The sequence below is a fragment of the Bos taurus genome, chromosome X (genome assembly GCF_002263795.3).
Source record: "Bos taurus isolate L1 Dominette 01449 registration number 42190680 breed Hereford chromosome X, ARS-UCD2.0, whole genome shotgun sequence".
Lineage (NCBI taxonomy): Eukaryota > Metazoa > Chordata > Mammalia > Artiodactyla > Bovidae > Bos > Bos taurus.
In genome coordinates this window covers 33287783-33308036 of record NC_037357.1, presented here as the reverse complement: position 1 = coordinate 33308036, position 20254 = coordinate 33287783, and the positions used below count along the sequence as shown (strand labels likewise).

The window sequence follows — 20254 nt, the reverse complement described above, 5'->3', positions numbered from 1 at the left end:
AATCCCTGGGTTGGGAATATCCCCTGGAGAACAGAATGGCAACCCACTCCAGTATTCTTGCCTGGAGCATTCATTCCATGGACAGAGAAACCTGGCGGGCTACAGTCCATGGGGTCACAAAGAGTTGGACACGACTCCTTAGTGTAAGTTGAACAACTTACACTAAACATGTGCCATTGTGCACTGCCTGCAGAATAAAGACTAAACTCACAGGTACACAATGCGGGGGCCCCAGGATGTGGCTCCCAGCCTGTCTCTGCAGGCTGCTGTCCCACAATGTTCTACACTGCAAGTAAGTAGATGCCTTCATAGTTCTCCAAATATTTTGTCTAAAGTCAGGGCTAGGGGCTCTGTGCACAGTGTTCTCTTTGCCTCACATGATCTGGCTTCCCAACTACCAACATTCTGCCCTGGCTTCAGACCTGGCTCAGCCAGCATCACCTCTAACAATGCCCTGCTTCCCATCTGATCACAGAGTTGACCACTGCCTTCTCTTCGGTTCCACAGCACTCAGTTTGGATGTTATTACACCACTTGCTTCTAGTCTCATCACCATCAACTTCCACGTCTGTATTCCCTCACTAGAAGCCAGGCATCCGGAAACAGTGTGTATCTTAGGCACAGGTGTTTTTCCCAAAGAAGGGCCTGATTGCATAGCTTCTCCATCAGTCCTTACCCAATACTGGACACAAGGGGTCCAGAGGACTGCTGGCATGAAAGATGGAATAACGTCAGTAAAGCCACATCAAGATCATCACACCAAGAGAACAGCAGCTGCCATGTTCAGAATATGTCATCTGGGCCAGAAACCACAACAGGGCCTTTGACTGCATTGTCCTGACAATGGACACAGATGAAGTATTCCCATTGCCTGATGTCATCACCAAGGCTTTAAAAAATTTTGGCTAACTACAGGGAAAGGTTGAGATTCAAGCCAAGGTCTTAGAACATACATCAAAAGAACCATAAAAATGGTCCTAACTCTTTGAGCCCACAATGACACTCCTCTGACATTATCTTACAGCTATGGAGCAATAGGAGGAAAAGCTACCTGTGTGAAGATGGAGCCAGAGGCGGCCATCAGGACAAAGAACATTATAGTCAACTTGACGGAAGAGCACAAGCTACTAAAATAATTATGGTACATGGAAAAATAAGCTGAAGTATTAAAAAAAAAAAAAACAGCAAACAAAATACACTGTGACTCCAAAAATGTAAAATATATATTCATATGGACAAAGGTAGAAAGGGCTATAGAAAATTTCAGTAATCCAATATTTTCTTTAGTGCTGTGTTAGATGACTTTGATAACAAAAATTTTAAAAGCTGCCTATTGAGTCTTTGTTCTTAAAAAGATGTCCTTTGCTGTGGAATACAAATAAAATACAAATTTTTGCTTTTTATTTACCTTAAATGTCTTTAAAACAAAATACAAGAAAGTAATCATTTCTTCAAAAAATATAAATACCACTCGTGGGTATTCTAGAAATTTTAAAAGTCTAAGAGTGTGGTGTGTTCATGCCATGGACTACTGCTCAGCTACAAAAATGAATGAACTACAGATACACGCAACCACCTAGAAGAATCTTGAGAGCATCATGCTGACCGGATAAAACCACTCTCAAAAGCTCATGTGCTCTATGGTTCCATTCATACTTTTCTTGACACAAGAAAATTGTAGAGCTAGAGAACAGAGAAGTGGCCACCGGGGCTGAGGGGAAGTAGGGCGTGGCTATAAACGGAGTTCTGCATCCACAGAGGAGCTGCATATTTTGACTGTTGGTGGTGGGAACACGAACTGACACATGGCATCAAATGTCATCAGACTCTATGCAAAAACATGGCAAAAATGGGTGTGTGCAAAACCCGATGAAATCAAGCACAGTCAGAGTCTTAGTTAATGTTATCATGCCCCTGGATGTTCTGGGCTGGATAAAGCAATACAGTTAGTGGAGAAGCTGAGTGATGGGTACCTAGGACCTCTCAGGGACTTTTCTTCCAAGTTCTTGAGAGGTCGTATTTCAAAATAAAGTTTAAAAAGTGTGACGGTATGGCTATTGCAGCACTGTTTATAATAGCCAGGACATGGAAGCAACCTAGATGTCCATCAGCAGATGAATGGATAAGAAAGCTATGGTACATATACACAATGGAGTATTACTCAGCCATAAAAAAGAATACATTTGAATCAGTTCTAATGAGGTGGATGAATCTGGAGCCTATTATACAGAGTGAAGTAAGCCAGAAAGAAAAACACCAATACAGTATACTAACACATATATATGGAATTTAGAATGATGATAATGATAACCCTGTATGCGAGACAGCAAAACAGACACAGATGTATAGAACAGTCTTTTGGACTCTGGGAGAGGGCGAGGGTGGGATGATTTGGGAGAATGGCATTGAAACATGTATAATATCATATGTGAAACGAATCGCCAGTCCAGGTTCAATGCCTGATACAGGATGCTCGAGGCTGGTGCACTGGGATGACACAGAGGGATGGTATGGGGAGGGAGGTGGGAGAGGGGTTCAGGATGGGGAACACGTGTACACCCATGGCGGATTCATGTTGATGTATGGCAAAACCAGTACAATATTGTAAAGTAATTAGCCTCCAATTAAAAAAAATAAATTTTTTTTAAAAAGTGTGATGGTATGGCTAGCATGGTGTAGAGAAAAGAGCACAAACGCGAAAGTTGGACAAAAAGAAGTGTCAAATCTGAGTTTTAACATTTATTAGCTGGATGACTCTGGCAAGTTACTGTATCTCTCAGCTACATTTACCTGTAAAATAGGTGTGATTAGAGATAATGGACTTAAAAGTACCTGGCATGGTGCCTGGCACATGGTAGCTAGATAACAAAGGAAGTTATTATTATTATTATTATTATTATAAAGAATATCCTAGTACATGAAAGACATAACTGCACTCTGCAAAAACAGTGAATCCATGCTCCAGCAAGCAGCTACAGGGCTTTGCTACACGCTTTCCTCTTGGAAAGAAGGCATTTTTTTAGCTGGCACCATGGGGTGAAACCCCTCACTCCATAACTGAATTCTAAATGCTTACAGAAAAAAGACACTTCTTAGTAACCATGTACATATGTAACTGCAAACGAGAATGTTTTTTCTTCTCAATATCATGTAGTTATTAAACTATCAAGCACTGTTACTACACTTAGATTATATTGAAATTTATGAGTTATGTAATTTATATAGTCTATTCAACTGCACTCCTAAATATCAAACTTGTACCTAAAAAAAACACAGAGACACTACATAAAAGTCTGATATTCTAATATCAAGATGGAAGCAAGAATGCAAATTTAAAAAACAGAAGGATTAGAAGTGAGTGAGACCGTACTGTACTTTGCCACTGTATCAAGAAAATTCTACACTTCTGATTACCTTGACCCAACACAAAGCAGAAAATTGGACACTGAGGAAAACCAGCCAGCTCCTGACCAAAGACACCCACAGTCTAATGAGGCTACCTACCATGGTCTCCCCAAATGACAGGTTCAAGATCAGATAACCCAGCAGGCCCAACTGGAAGATCTAGGAGTAGGAAAATCAGCTTAAGTCTCTAGAAACCTGAGTCACCACTATCCGAATATCATTAAATATTTAATGATTCTCAAAGGTCCATTCTAATGCTAAATTCTATGCCTCTGTACCTGTAAGTATCTAAACCAATTGAGAAGTACACAAAACAAACAGTCTAAAAGATGCAATTATTTGCCTTCTCTCTCAAGTGCATACTGACTAACAGAAACTGTACTGGATGCTTGGGACCATGGAGAGAAATAAGATGTACGCGTCATCCTCACAAAGCTCAGGGCCCAGTCTGGGAAATGAGACACATGCACCCAAACAGCCAAAATGCCAGGTTGTAAGTGCCCACAAACCTAGACAGCGTATTAAAAAGCAGAGACATTACTTTGCCTACAAAGGTCCGTCTAGTCAAGGCTATGGTTTTTCCAGCAGTCATGTATGGATGTGAGAGTTGGACCATAAAGAAAGCTGAGCGCTGAAGAATTGATGTTTTTGAGCTGTGGTGTTGGAGAAGACTCTTGAGAGTCCCTTGGACCACAAGGAGATCAAACCAGTCAATCCTCAAGGAAATCAGTCCTGAATATTCATTGGAAGGACTGATGCTGAAGCTGAAACTCCGATACTTTGGCCACCTGATGCAAAGAACTGACTCGTTGGAAAAAACCCTGATGTTGGGAAAGAATGAAGGCAGGAGAAGGGGACGACAGATGATGAGATGGTTGGATGGCATCACTGACTCAATGGACATGAGTTTGAACAAACTCCGAGAAATAGTGAAGGACAGGGGAGGCTGGCGTGCTGAAGTCCATGGGGTCACAAAGAGTTGGACATGACTGAGAAACTGAATGGCAACAAAGTGCCAAGAGGCATTTTAAAAATCCAGATGAAGTGGGATGAGAGGTCCAAGATGGCAGGACGACTTCTCCCTGATTGGGTCACAGCAAGGTCCTGCTGTGATGGCAAAGTTATAGACAATCCTTAAAGGGTGGAATAAAAGCAGGTGAAGATTGGCCTTCCAAAAATAGGTCATGGCGACAATGGCTACGCATGTGGGAAAGCATGGGAACTTTGTTTACAAAAAACAAAAACAAGTGGGCTAGGTTTAAGATCGGGTGGCAGGGGAATCCCCTGTAGAGTATCCCAGGCTTGGATCAGGGTGACTGGGATCCAGGAAATGTGTCTTGGGAAGCAGCCTGCAATGACAGAATGTTGCTGCATGCAGATGCACCCAGCAGCCCTGAGTACCCTGCACAAGCCAAGGGAGGGGATGCCCATGCCCTGCAATCTTGGAAGCTAATGCTGCCAATGCTGCCACATGCTAATGCTGTGCAAGTGACATGATTGCCATGAGGATCTGAGAGCAGAGAGCAATCGAGCTGGAAAGCAAGAGGAAGAGATGGGTCAGAGGGACGAATCACAGAGCAGGCCCATGTGTCTGGGACAATGGTGGTCCCACCAAGAGATATGAAGGGCATGGTGGTGGGGCTGAGAGAAATATTAACACTGTCAATTTTAGGCACACTGGGTTTAAGCATCTAAACACAGGGAGTTTGACTGATAATCAAGTAACAGATATCCAGGAGGCAGCCGGAAATGCAGAAGTGGAAAATCCCAAGGGCCCCTCAAACTCCAAATGCCCAGAACTAAAGCACACGATGTTTCTCTCTCCAAACTACACCTTTCTCTGTCAATGGCTGGCACTCCATCCACCCTGTGACAAAAGCTGGAAACCTACCGGTCACCCTTCACATTCCCTTCTCCATTAGCCTTAATCCAATCTCCAGGTTGACTTCTTCAATCCTTCTCGAATCTGTCACACAGCAGGCTCTCAAGTAGTGAATAAAGAATGAAAGATCGGGTCTGGCACTATCAAGTTGGAAAGTAACTGACAAGTGAGAAAGAAGACGATAACCACAGAACTTGGGAAATACAGTTAGGGGGTAGGAAGGAGAAAGTGAAGTTGTTCAGTCGTGTCTGACTCTTTGCGACCTCGTGGACTGTAGCCCACCAGGCTCCTTCGTCCATGGGATTCTCCAGGAAAGGATACTGGAGTGGGTTGTCATTTCCTTCTCCAGGGGATCTTCCCGACCCAGGAATCGAACCCAGGTCTCCTGCAATGCAGGCAGACTCTTTAAGCTCTGAGCCACCAGAGAAGCCCAGGAAGGAGAAATGAACTGCAATAAACACAAAAGGCAGAAGCGAGAGAAGAGTCAAGGACACATGCAGAAAGAAGGTGGAATTAACCAACACACTACCGACTTTTCACTGCAGAGAAGGTGAAGAGCAAAGAGTCCACCAGGGTCTGTAGATCTGAGCAAGAAAAGAGGAGCTTCAACACGAAGCACGAGCAAGACCAAGAAGTGAAGGAGTTCCTAATCTTGAAGCAGCAGCAGCACGTAGGGACTCATTCTTTAAAAAGCCTAGCAAGGAAGGGGCAGAAAGAGGCTCATAGTATTGGGGTAGCAGGGAGGCAAGTTGTTTTAAAGCAGAGACTTGAGCAGGTCTGCGGGTCGGGGAGCCACTGAAAACCACGCGTGTAAGACACCGAACTGTGAGGCACCATGGCACCAGAGAGACTAGGAGGAAGGCTCACTTTGTAAAACACGACCTCCTGTTCCTTCCTTGGAGATGGGGAGGAGGTGCAAAGAACAGGTGAAAGCTCATGATAGGTGAATGAGGGAGATTTATGGGAGCTAGAAAAGACAACTTTTAACTTTGCAACAGAGCACAAGATGAGGTCAGCAAAGGAGCTCGGAGGGGTCCATCACTGAGGTGGTGGGGGATGTGATACATTGATCTGAGATGGAGAGAACTGCCAAAGCAGCCACGAGCCCCTTTCTAGGGTTTGAAAGTGCAAACTCATAGTGGAGTTCATTCCTTAAATCCACTGAGTGACTTGCAACAGGATGATGCAGTAGTACACAGCCTCTCCAGCTTGAGGACTAACAAATTGAGAATGAATGGCAACAAGGGGCAGGAGGATTTGGGGTATCAGCAGGGACTGTTTTAACCTGAAAACCTCATTCCTTTTGCAGCAGCAAAATAAAGAGACGATTTAAGACTGAAATTTAAAAGAAAACTATAGTTCAGATCCTACGTTCCCATTGACGTTTCTACTTACAAACACACTAGGATGTTTTATTATTACAGTTTTCTTAGCATTATTTCACCTCTTTTAAAATGAAAAAAGGTGTCAAATCCATTAGACAGAAGGAATGAAAAAAGGACAATCTTGAAAAGTTTCCAACTTTTTTTTTTTTGAAAAGAAAAATACTACAGGAACCCTTTTGTCCATGCTTGTAATGAAGTGGCTATGCCTTCTCTCTGCAAGGGAATACATGCCTGGCTTTGAAAAGTGCACAATGGGAGGTAAACTTTGCCTCCCTTCCGGGTGGCACCCAACATTTACAGCTCCAACTGCAGCCAATTATAGAGACTGTGGAACCTACTTGCTGCCACTCTTGCCAGATACCCAGCTCCTCAGTGGCACAATACCTCACACCTGGCCAATGTGCATTTCAGAACCAGATATTTGAGAGGCTGAGTCTGATGGACATGAGCGCTCCCCATCCACCTTGATCCCCCCAAGTCCTGTGTGCATACTGGTAAACCATCAAAAAGCAAAGTCAACTGACTCTGTCTTGGTAGTCTCTCCCAGAAGTACTTTTACCCAGTAAAAGTTAACATGTGTTCTGTCCTTAAAGAGGGTCTTGGGTGGTATTCATGAATCTGTAGGTAATACTCTGCCTAAACAATAAAATCACTGTGGTCCTATCTTTTAGAGGAAACCCTAACGACAAATGTCTCCTTGAAGTTAATCCAGGAAGAACGTACTGTTTCCCACTGTCAGAAAATGGTCTCTGTACACATAACTCACTGCTCATGCCACCAACAGTCCTAAGGGTTACCTGCTTTGATGGGAGGCTTCAAAGCCTCCCTTCCTTCGTGTTCCCGTGCATCTTCAGAACTCCTTCCTATTTGTAAAGAAGGGTGTGTGGAATGACTGGGGGTGAGAACTGGCAACTTTCAGATGGTGACTAACCCTGATGTGGAGGGGTCACTAAATTTCTTCAACTGTGTGGTAGATCCAAAGATGTTTACATTACTCTTTACAAACTTTCTATCTTAACTATTTCAAAAGAATTTTTAGGGACTGCCCTGGTGGTCCAGTGGTTAGGACTCCATGTGTCTACTGCAGCGGGCATGGGTTTGATCCCTGGTTGGGGAGCTAAGATCCCACAAGTCTTGCAGTGCAGCCAAAAAATAATACTAAGGATAAAATAATGATAATATTTATTCAAGTGGGGGTGTGCATGGCAGGACTGGGTGGGAATGAACATGGATGTGTTCTACTGGACAAAACTGCCTGAGGAAAGTCCACGGCAGAGGTGGCGAAGGGCTGGGTTAGGGAACAGTGAGTCAGACAGCTGAACCAGCGTGCTGGGGGACACATAGGAGAGAGGTGCAGAGGCGAGTCAGGGCTGAGTTGCAGAGGACCATGAACACTAAGGAGTCTGAAATGATGGGGGGAAGGAGCCACTGAGAGTTGCCAAGCAGGAGAATATCTGCAGGAGCTAAGAACAGGGATACGGAGAGGATGCGGGCGGGAAGGCAGCAATGAAGACTGCAGAAGAGAAGGGAGGAGGGGGAGGTGACTGGAGGGTGCCTAGAAGAAGAGAAGAATCATCGAGAGAGGCAAAAACGCCCGAAGAAGGAACTGGCAAGTAGAATGAGCAAGAGAGTTTTGACCCAGCCAGGCACCTGGGGTCTCTATCAGGTGGTGAGCAATGAGAAGCTGGGGGCAGAAGAAAGGTCAGCAGTAGAAAACCAGGACCGGGGCATAAGGGAAGGGGCCAGACAGCTGCCATCAGATGGGCTGAGTGTGTGGGCCAGGGCTCAGGAGGCTGCGAGGAGCTTCGCTGACAAACAATGTTATCTGGGGAGAACTGAGTGCAGCCAGGGAGTGGAGGAAGCCTCTCGGAGAATGAATAGAGAGAAGGGTGCCAAGGCCTGGGGGCTGGTGGAAGGAGGACCAAGTGAGAGGCTAATGATGCTCCTGTGTCCAAGGCCTGTGTTCTCCCTGGGGCTGCCGGCGACCTCCCCCAAACCTCCCCGGAGCCCCTGTTCCTTTTTTATCTCACCGAACCTTGCAACACTTCACTCTGTGGTCCACTCCCTTCCTTCTAGATATTTCTCTCTCCTCCCAAGCGCCCACCCCCTGTCTGAGCCGGTCCTCTGTTCTGACTGTGGCTTCTGCTCCTGCCCGCTCCACCCCCCACAGACGCGGTCCCTGCCCTCAGGCTCCCTCCACAGCTGCATATCCGCTGGTCTCATGGCCCCCTCAGGAAATCCTGTATGTGCACCCGCTACTACTGTGATACCCGTGTGCTTGGACTTCCGCAGCTTCAGACTCCTATTTTCAAGGCTCCTGAGCCACATATTTACAGCTTGCACTCGCACAGCTGTCAGTCTGCATACGCACACAAGTCTCCCACGGCCGAGGCTTCAAGCCCTTCCTTCTCCTCTAATGTCTATTTCCATGGATGGGAGCAGCTCCGACCACTCAAGCCCAAGACCACAGGGATCATCCTTAATTCTACTCTTCTCTTCGGCTCCCAGCTCCAAATGCTACCCAGATCCTCCTGCCTCGCTCACGGAGGTTCCCTCCTTTCTCCTGCAACCCAGACTCGATTAGAACAAGCTCACCTAGAAAACCAAGATAACTTCCTGGATGGTCTCTCCGCCTCCAGTCTTCCCTCCCCTAATCTGTCATACATGCTGAGACCTGACTTCCCTTCCTGAAACACACATGGGCTGTGTTGTTCCCCACGTGACACAGACACTGGTGATTTACTAGCCGCTCAAGGCTGGCAATGCTTCCAGCTTCATCTCTCCCCTCCCCATCCATGCTCCCACTCTAGCACAGCCCTCAGCCACTGTCACCAGACACCGGGCTCCTCCATAGCACTGTACACGCACCCTGTGGAGGGTCCTCTCTCTCTCCCTCCTGTTCAGGTAATGGTCTCCATTCACCAAGGCTTGGTTCCCATATCACCTCCTCTAGAAGGCATTCCATGACTCAGCACACAGTTACCCTGCTTCTGTCCTGTAATCGAACAGCATGATGCACCCATTGCAGGCTCTGCCACCTGACACCACACCTGCTCATCCCTGTGTTATGCACCCAGCACCATGGCAGATTCACCCTGGTGCTGAGTGTCTCTGGAATGAAGATACAGCGGCCTGAATGAACATAGGGTTAACCTGTCTTGTTCATGAACCTGAGCACCTGAGCTGAAGTACTCCTGAGAGGGAAACTGGAAGTGGTGCTGCTCCGGGAGTCCACAGACAACAAGAGTATTACAGTATTATTATAACCAGACAGACAACAAGAGTATTACAGTATTATTATAACCAGCCCTACTGGAGTCACGAGATCGAAGCCAAGCCCAACCTCGAGCACCCTCAAGGTCAAAAGGAGGCAACAGGATTTCTCAACTCAAAAGCAATGGTGGTGTTCAGGATGCCATGACTTAGTGCCATCCACGCTGCCTGCTGTCTCCCCATCACTTAGAGCACAATGCTATTGAGTACCTCCTGTCTACACGGAGGACCAGGAGGACTCCCCATTACTGATGGCCACAGAGACACTGGCACATAGATACGGCTGAAATCCTTCACTGCCACACGCCATGCTCTGTCCTAGTTCTCAAGAGCACAGCAGTAAAAAGACACAAGGCATCCCTGGCCTCAGACAGACCAGAATGAGGCCAGAAGTAAAATATATAAAGTAGGAGACAGTGAAGAAATGAATAAACATGAAAGGGGGAGAGGAGGAGGGGGAGGGATGTTAGATGTTCAGAGTGGGCAGGGGAGGTACCCAGTAGTAAGTCTTAAGACGGAACAGGCACACAGAGAGGGAGTGAGGGCTATGATGGAAGCTGGTGAAGGCTCTAGGGAGGACATGATTTTTGAGTGGGTTCTGAGGGACAAGAGGGCATCCAGGCACAGCAAGAACAGCCCAGGAGGGCCTTGCAGGCAGGGAAGAGACGACAGCACAGGGAGAAGCACTGTGAGTTGAGGCAAGAGAACTCAGAAGGATTTTTCTGTCCCATGATGGACAGTGGATTTTATTTTGTGGGCAACAGAGATCCATCAAGAATTTCCAGTAAGCCAGTCAGAGTGGAGTAGGGAGACCCCAGAGGAGGCCCAGCTGAAGACGGCTGAGTGGCAGCCCAAAGACCACTGTATCTACCAGCCCAGGACATCACCTGATGAAACGAGACACCTGACTCCCGAGTCTGGCCGTGCTCCCACTGCAGTGTTTACATACCTGAACCACACAGGTGTCCGCTTCCAAAGGCCAGGGACATGACGGCTCTTTGTCAAATACACACGAAACATCCACATTTTGCAGCAGAATCCACAATTAATGTTCATATTTAGGACTTTGAGAGACACTATGATGACTATGTTTTGAGGCCTCTGCATAATCACCCAAATGGCTTGCTTTATACTATGTTTTCTGCCACTAGCTGCTTGCTTTTATACTTGGACTAAATGCTGTGGCCAATTGGTCAAAATGTTTATATAAAACTTGGTGAAAGAAGAAAAAGACAAGCAGTTGGTGTCAAGTGGGTCTTTTCTTCACCCACTGCGTGCTAATCCCTGGCCTCTGGAGTGCCATATAATGACAAAATAAATAATGCCAGCTAAGAGTTCATCCAATGCCTTCTCCCTCCAAGTGGGAGGAGGGAAACAAGCATGTTCAAATATCCCAAGTATTAACACTCTTGGTGTATTTCTTTCTGCTCTCTTTTTGACATACAGTTTTTGTTTGTTTTCCACAGTTGAGATCACAGAACAGACACAATCCTGTCACAGCACTGCAGTTTAAATAATTTCCCCAGTTCATCAACAGTGACAGCACGAAATGGAACCGGGCCTGTGTGGCTGGTCAACAACCTGCTCTAATTTCATTTTTGATGATTATCGCATACATTAGCATAAAATCTCTCAGTGTGTCCCAATTTGACACTTGGGAGCTGTACAGAATGAGTCTCACTTTGGCTGGCCATATTATATTGTGTAGTATAATACAGTATTATACTGTATTGTACTGTATTATAGTTAGTTCAGCCTATATGTCTGTTAACTTTTTAATCCATCCCACCTGATTACTGGCTCAGATAAGCTTGAGCCCCTGTAAAGACAGACCTCTTCCATGCTTCACAGATACTACTGGTTTTTATGAACTAAATGTTACCTACACTAAATTTTACATTGGTAGTTTCACTTCAATATCTTAGATTAAAACTACTTCAAATCCCTTCCCCTTCCCTTTAACCACCTTCTGAGTCAAAGGCTTGATGCCAGTTACACAGTCTATAACTCCACCGAAGTGTACTGCCACCATGTTTCTTTGTCAGGGTCAGGCAATGTGTCAGTAGTACTCCCAATGGGTTTCTTTCCTGGGTACTTAATCACCTGTTCAAATGATTAATTCTATAATACAACTGCTGCCAAGGGTTGAGGGCATCCCTGGTGGCTCAGAGGGTAAAGAATGCACCTGTAATGCGGGAGACCTGGGTTCAATCCCTGGGTTGGGAAGATCCCTTGGAGAAGGGAACGGCTACCCACGTTCGGCTCACTGCTCTCTTAAGTTTCAGAATCTTTCACATTCTGGAAAACTAGAACATGTGCTCAGCTTCACTCTTACTTAGAGACCTGAATAGATTCACAAAAATAAAAGACCAAATCTCAGGACCATGTGGACCTAGAAACACGAAAGAAGTGGGCTCCCATAGCGAAGGCAATAAGAGCAATAAACGGCACTTTTCAGAATTTGGACACAAAAATGAAAATAATGTTTTTAAAAATCAAAAGATGCAAACTAATCCAGATTAGAACTGTTCAAAAGAAGTTATGGGGTAAAAGCAGTAAAACCAAAGCTAGATTCCCCCCAACAGTCTCAACATCTCCTGTTTATAAGCGGATGTTTGGCTCCTCTTTCATGTGCCCCAGACCTATTCACCCCTGCTTGGTCCACCTCATCAAAAACTGCCCCTTTGGGCTGGCCTGGGTAACAGGAACCCACCACATCCACCATAGGCCCTTCTAGAACAGCCATAGCAGCTGTTCATTCACTCTTTCCCTTCTGGAGCATCTCATGTCCAACTCATTGTTCCATCAGTGGAACATTCCTTGAAATGCCATGCAATAACAGGTAGAGTGGCATTCAGCCACACCACAGACATCCTAATTCCAAACCACTATCTGGTGTTCTGTAATTGAACACTTGGAAAATTCTAGAGCAGTGGGCCTACACAAGGGACTCACATCAGCATCCTTGTCTGTGATGTTTTAAAAAAAAATGATCACTGTGCCTGGACCACAGACCTGGACATTTGGATGCAGTATCTCACAGCATCTGTAATGGCTGCTAAGTGACCCCAAGTGGTTCTCAACGGTGCTTCTGGTAAAGAACCACTATTCCCCGCCTAAGGAATCTCGCCAAATGAGCAAACAGGTACAGTTACCAAATCCCCCTCCTCATATTATGAAGGACAAGACTTATTTTAATTTACTCTATTCCTACATTTACAGGTGTTAGTGTTACATGAGCTTTGCATAAGCCAAAAATTAAGAGTTGAGAAGCAAATATATCCCCCATGTTAATCTGATCCACAGTCAATCTTGCAAGGTAGAAGAGAAACAGTTTAGCATTATCTTTAACAGTTAGGGTCATCTTTATGGTCTTAGATTTTACTTACCGTTTCCAAACTTCTTAAATAAAGACGATAATTTGTGATGTAAACTCTTCCCTTAATGGGGCCATTGAAAGGACATATGTAAATAACTTCTTTGTCTATTAAGATAAAAAAAGTACCCTAAAATAATGGAAATATATACCAAGATACACAACAAATGGCACTACTTTAATAAAAACTATTTGGCTAAGAATAACTACAATTTAAAAAATCACTGAAAAGGTCTAAAGCAAGCACTGGCAATGTTTCTACATTACCATGCCAGGTAGAGTGGAGCTGAGGGAGAACGAGGTGGGGCACATATCACCTGAGCTTACCCACCATGCTGCCACTACCTAGGGACAAGACCCTCACAGCTAGAGAGCAGAAGTGAATAAGGGCACCGGTGCTGCTACCTTCCGGTGGTTGTCAAGGTAACTACTGAACTGCAGGCTTCAACCAGAGGGTGGCAATTCACACAGGACAGTCTCGCGGACTCTCTCCCGGACTGGGTTTGAGGTTTGCCAACCTCCAATCACACAAAACACTGCGATGTTTTTAATAAATGACTGTCAGCAGCAGAAATGTTTCTATAGTCTATTCTTTCTCTTTTAATAGTCCAGAGAAGAATGGAGCTAGATTCATGTCACACATTTAAGTGATATGAAACAGATGGCCAAGAAATTAGTATATCTTTGGTAGAATCAAACATAAGGAGAAACTAAATCAGGAGAGTTATTATAATAAAATGTATCTTTGTCTTATTTTTCAAGGATGTCCTTGAATGTGTTAACGGCATTTGTTTGTTTATTTATAATAATTTTTGAAACCCCTTTCTCCTCGGGTGCTAAATGAAAAATATCCAGTAAGTCTACTTCATGCTAACTCAATCAGTTACTACCTCTGTGAAGGTTTTAACACTGATACAGAACTAAAACTTCACATGTGAAGATGATCAAAAGTAAGATATTCTCCTTGTTCTTATCCACAAATTAGGATGGAAACATGCCACCCACTTCCTTTTCAAGACTAGGATCATGTGTGCAAGCCTGTGGACATGGAGTAGTTTCTCGTTGTGCATGGCTAACTCATTCATACAGGTATCATATCTATGACCTTAATCTGATTAGCACCATGGTCTCAGTCATTTAAGCTAAACAACCCAGATCTTAGTAAATAAACCAAAAGGTTCTCTGAAGCAGTGGTAACTGTATCATCACCAAATGGGAATCTGAAATGGGGATGTCAACTCTAATAAAAAAAAATGTTAATGCTCACAATCTTAGCACTTTGCTTAGAAGCTGTCAGGTGCTTCTGGATTAAGCCAGAATGATCTAGTCTTTCCAAAGTAGATACCTTTCTCTTAATATGAACTTACAATGAATAAAGTAAGACAAAAATCAGAATGTTACATCAACATTTCTAATTTTAGCTATCTGGCAAATAAAAGATATTTTAAACCAATATGTCTCCTTATATTTCAAAGAAGAGAGTACTTGGACTTTAAGTCTCGAAGTTGATCGTTTTAAAGCATATATGATGGGCTGTAAAATCTTATTACCAGTTTGTTCTTATAACCTTAAACCATAAGAGCTTATAGCTCTAGTGAGAGACTTGAAAGATATAATCCACATTTTTTTTCCAAAATAATTCTGACTTGATACAGAGAAAAAAAATATCACTGTCATGGAGAGCATGAAGCTTGAGAGAACTCTTTGATCAAGAAACAAATGCAGAGAGTTCTCACTACATTAACACTTTTAAACAAAGCTAGCCTATTTGTCTAAAAGTGACTTCGAAAGAGTCAGAGGGATTGAAGCCACCTGGCCCTCCTAGAACTCTCATCAATCTATGAAAATCCTAACCTCACAGGCCTTACCAGTAATGCGAATCTCTCCTGGCAGTCGAGGAAGAGTTTCTCCCACATCCCGATTAACTCCATCCCTAGAAGTCTGGAAACAAAACAGTGTCATCAGAAGTAAGGACATGACATTTGCACAGGATATTAAGCAACTAACCAGAAATATTGTTTGCAAATAAAAAAAATTAGAGACATAGTGACCATTATAGAAAATTGGCACAGAAAATCAAAACAACTAAAAAATACAACTTAGCGTTCAACATTCATTAGCTGTGTTAACTTTTAGTCTGTAACTAACATTAGCACACTTTTCAGTGATATTAATTAAACACCCCTTCCAAGTGCTTTACAGTTAACAGTGTTCAGGAAAGTGATAAAAAATGAATATTAAGTGTATTTGATGTTGTTGTTTAGTCACTAAGTTGTGTCTGACTTTTTGCGACCCCATGGACTGCAGCACACCAGGCTTTCCTGTCCTTCACTATCTCCCACTAAGACAGAATTCACTGAGTATATTCTATAGATACACATATATTGTGGCAGCTTTTTTCCATATTATTTAGTCCTATTTTGTTGAGCGAAGGAATGAAAACTTCATTTCAATGGAGCCTTAACTGAGCAACAGTAATTACAGCATATTCTCATATGTCAGAAAATAACACTGGGTTTTCTATTTTACTAACTTCTTTTCTCACGTAAGTAACTAGATAAAGAGGATGAGGAGGCCTGTCATTGAACTTTTGAGCCAACCAGGGCCTTGGAAACCATCTACACACAAATTCTTCATGTGACTCTACTACATCTCTAGGCCTTCTGCCTTTTGAGGTATTCTCATTCAATAACCGCAGCCACTCTGCCAACCAGGCAGTATAAACCACTAGCCAAGGTGAGTTCTGCGAGGCTAATCTGCCATGTGACTTGGATGCCTGGGAAAGGAGTCTTTCAATCTATTCAGCTGCCCCAGTGGATAAGTGCCAATGACGTGCTGCCTGTGTCCACTCCAGGACGTGCCAGACACATCACTAACATCTGTTTGGGAAAAGGGTTTTGTAAATCGCTATTTTTCATTCATTTTTTTTCTAGTTGTTTTCCAAAGTCACACTGCAATCATTTCATGTGTGAAGCTAGTAATCCTTGCCTCAAAGGAGTTTTGTGAATACTAAGTGAAAGAAACTACACAAGCACACTTCTGAAAATTATCAGGGGCTATGCACATGTAAAGTCGTATGAAACAGGGGAAGTGCGGCTTTTGTATTTAGGTGAGGGATAAGCTGTCAAAGAGGGTGGCTTTCTTGGATTTTTAGTGGTTTTATCCTTTTTTGTTCAGGTACAAAATAAAAATTCCTAGCTAATTTTCAATATGCTTTAGTGCTTGCAAGCTGAGCATTTTATACCTAGGAGGGCAAGGCAGATTGTTCTCAGCCAGGAATGCCTCCTGCAATATTGAGGAAGGTGTTAATATCCTGCTTGGTGGGCCCTGGTCTTCCGAACTGTTCTTCAGAAAGCTTTCAGGGGCAAGAGATTGCCTAGTATCTTAAATGTAATGTCTGGCAGTGGTTCACAAGTCAGAGGTTCTCAAAAATGAAGTTATACGAAAGGATTTACAAACAAAGCTCACTGAACACACCTAAGGTAGTCTGTCTTTTATGGAACGAGATGGGTTAACAAATAAAACTATGTGTATCAAAGAATTTGCATTATGTGAATGAATAATGAAATGAATAATTCAAGAAACCCAGAATGAGCAGCTAATATTCAAATATGAAAAGAGAAATGCAGAGAAAGAGGTATAAATAAATCTGAAAACTCAACTTACCCTCTTAATAGACTCATTCTCCAAGGAGTGTGAATTATATTTGGAAGTTGGTGCTGAGGCCATACTGGAAACTCTGCCAAGAAAGACAATGAATTCAAGAAATCAACAAAATCGTATGCAATTTCAAACATACTGCAATTGAGTACAAACAGGAGGAGACTTGACAGGCCCCGTTTCCCTCACAGGAATGAGACACATGAAGGACCAGCCACAGCACAGCTCATGGGAAAGAGCTCCAGTGAAGGCGCAGGGAACCGTGAAGAAACAGAGAAGGGGGAGTTCAGCAGAAGACACCACACGCCTTTCTGTCATCGGAGAAAACTTAATGTTTATTAATTATGCAACAGGCTTCAAACATCCATACTTCTTCATTTGTAAAGACAGTTAAGAGACAGCCAAGCAGAGAAATAAAAAGGACAGACCGTTGAACTTATACTTCTTTCCCCTTTAATAATTCTGTCTTCTCTCAATTAAGGCAAGTTAAAGTGGCATGGATTTGATGGAAATCAAGTTCGTAGGATTTGATTTAATCAGCATTTTCTAGGGAATGTATATATTTCATTTAAATAAGGCATATTCATCCCAGTTCAGACATAAATGACTTCCCTTGTGGCTCAGATGGTAAAGTGTGTGCCTACAATGCTGGAGACTTGGGTTCAATCCCTGAGTCAGGAAGATCCCCTGGAGAAGGAAATGGCAACCCACTCCTGTATTCTTGCCTGGAAAATCCCATGAACAGAGGAGCCTGGTGGGCTACAATCCATCGGGTCGCAAAGAGTCAGACACGACTGAGCGACTTCACTTTCTTTCTTTCTTTTTTTTAGACATAAACGAAACCATCATATGCAGAACACATACAATTAGCTTGTTAACCCAGGGGTTACTTTTGAAGATGATAGCAACAACAGGAAACTAAGCAATGCTTTGGCTATTTTATTTATCAAAGTTAATGAGAGAGAGATACATATGAAGTCACTGGTGGTTAAACCGTACTCAATTTAGCAAGACAATTGTGAACATTTATAGTTTTTTTTCTTTTTTTTTTGCTGGGCTCATTAAAAGACCAACTAACAAAATCTGGCATGGAGAACACTACTACCACTTGGCACAAAACTTGGAAATTTGATAGCTGTGTGCTGCTGGTCAGTGTCCTAAAGAAATGCCTGAGAAAGGTGACAAAAGATGCAGATGAAGGTACCCATCAGGAAAAGATGCAGTGAGACCGCCAAGTGAGAACAATCTTTCAAGATTAGCGACTCTGGGCTTCCCCCACCAGAGCTCAGCTTTCCAAGGGCAAGGGTGGGAGTCCTTTTGGGTCATGGCTATCTCCTGGCACACAATGACATCTGTAACTATTTGGTGAATGAGTGACTGATTATGTGCAAAATACATACTACTGTGAAACATCACTACACTGTGACCTTGTATATTGGTTCACCAAATCCCAAAACACTGGAACTAGGAAACTGCTGAGGCTGAAACATGAACAGTTAGGGGAAAATAAAATATGTCTTTATACAAAGGAATACTAAACTTAAAAAACCTGATACCATTAAGAGGTAGCACAATGTAAAATTAGAAATAACTTTTTTAAAAAAGATTAATGAATAACTCTAGAATGAATTAAATTCAGGCAAAATAGCCTTGAAAAACCACTCTAACTATAAATTCAAATCCAATCAAAATAACCCATTATTCTCTGAGACAGCAGAGTCGATGAGATGGACTGGATAGATAAAGTCAGATGTTTCTGCCCTGAAATTATTCTATCAACTAAACAATATTACATATTTTGGGGATTTTTTTAATTAAGATATAAAATTACTTTTAGTAATCATATGCTCTAACATTTTTATAAGTCAACATTTTCAAACACATGTTAAATTTATTAACATGTCAAGTAAATGTAAGACATTTCAAACACTGGGCTATATAATCGACTCAGTCTTCACCAGTCTGTTTCTAAACCATAAAAGAAAGATAAATCTTCCTGTTTTCTTCAATCCTCATTTAAAAAAAAAAAAACTCAATTTAAAATGAACTAAATATAAGAGAGAAAAGTCTTCCTTTTTTCCTTATTTTTAACTACCTAATTGAGCTATAACTCACATACCATACAACACACCCGTTTCAAGTGAACAACTTAATGGGATTGCACAACCACCACCACAATCAGTTTTAGAACATTTTCACCACCACCACCCAAAACCCCATACCCATTAATAGTCACTGTCACTCCCCATTCCCCCAGCCTCAATCACAAATTTGCTTTCTATCTCTACAGGTTTGCCCATTCTGGACATTTCATATAAACAGAATCAAATAATGTGCTGTCTTTATGTCTAAAGTCTTCATATGTAGCGTTATCCTAGAAACTGCTACTATTAAAAGCTGAACTGAGTGCAGAACTGAGAAATCCAAGGGTCTGGGTAACATGGGTTAGTTCCATGATGAGATGAACCTCTCTTTGTTGAAGGGTTCCAATGGACCCCTGAAATGAACACACGCTGGAGCAGCATGATGCTGGACAGCATGAGTATTGAGCTGACTCCGTTCAAATCCCAACTCTGCAATTCATATATTTGACCTTGAGCAGATTATTTCACTTTTCTGGGCTTTGGTTGCTATTACCTTTATCCTACTACAGCACAGTTGGGCAAAATGAAGCAATATACTGAAGGGCTTAGAACAGTGCCTGGTATATTTGTTAACAAATTATTAGCATTCTTTTAAATAATGCGAGGATAACAACTGAATACTGATGCCATAAGCAATTCTTCTACACATTAGTCTTGACCCCAGAAATACTAGGAAGAAAGCTCACTACTACAAGTATAGTGCCATGGCTGGTGGTGAAGTGAAAGTGAAGTGAAGTGAAGTCGCTCAGTCGTGTCCAACTCTTTGCGACCCCATGGAGTGTAGCCTACCAGGCTCCTCCGTCTCTGGGATTCTCCAGGCAGGAATACTGGAGTGGGTTCCTTCTCCAGGAGATCTTCCCAACCCAGGGATCGAACCTGGATCTCCCGTATTGCAAGCAGATGCTTTACCATCTAAGCCACCAGGGAAGTCTATAAAACTTCTCTTGAAAAAGTACATGAAAATACTGTGTCATTAGGAGCCTGGGAAGCAGAGCAGTGCTGTGGAAAATGTGCTAGACAGATAAGCACAGGCCCTGCGCTGGCTCTAACTTATCAAGCATCCATATCTTCATCTATAAAATATCTGTTGCTCTAAATGGAGTTCAATAATAAATAAAAGATACAGAAA

General features: G+C 43.0%; 1 protein-coding gene across 5 annotated transcripts in view; it reads right to left on the bottom strand.

Moving 5' to 3' along the window:
- MTM1 (myotubularin 1) overlaps positions 1–20254 on the bottom strand; it is a 96741-nt gene that overhangs the window by 52189 nt on the left and 24298 nt on the right. For 3 of the 5 annotated variants that reach the window (XM_059883469.1, XM_059883470.1, NM_001206425.2), the window contains exons 2-4: positions 16988–17060; positions 15190–15262; positions 13335–13429 (exon numbers count right to left, since the gene is read on the bottom strand). In XM_059883469.1, the coding sequence (XP_059739452.1) occupies positions 13335–13429; positions 15190–15262; positions 16988–17060 (241 nt within the window). The remainder of the gene's footprint in view (positions 1–13334; positions 13430–15189; positions 15263–16987; positions 17061–20254) is intronic. The other 2 variants (XM_024988096.2, XM_024988098.2) reach the window with 1 other exon arrangement.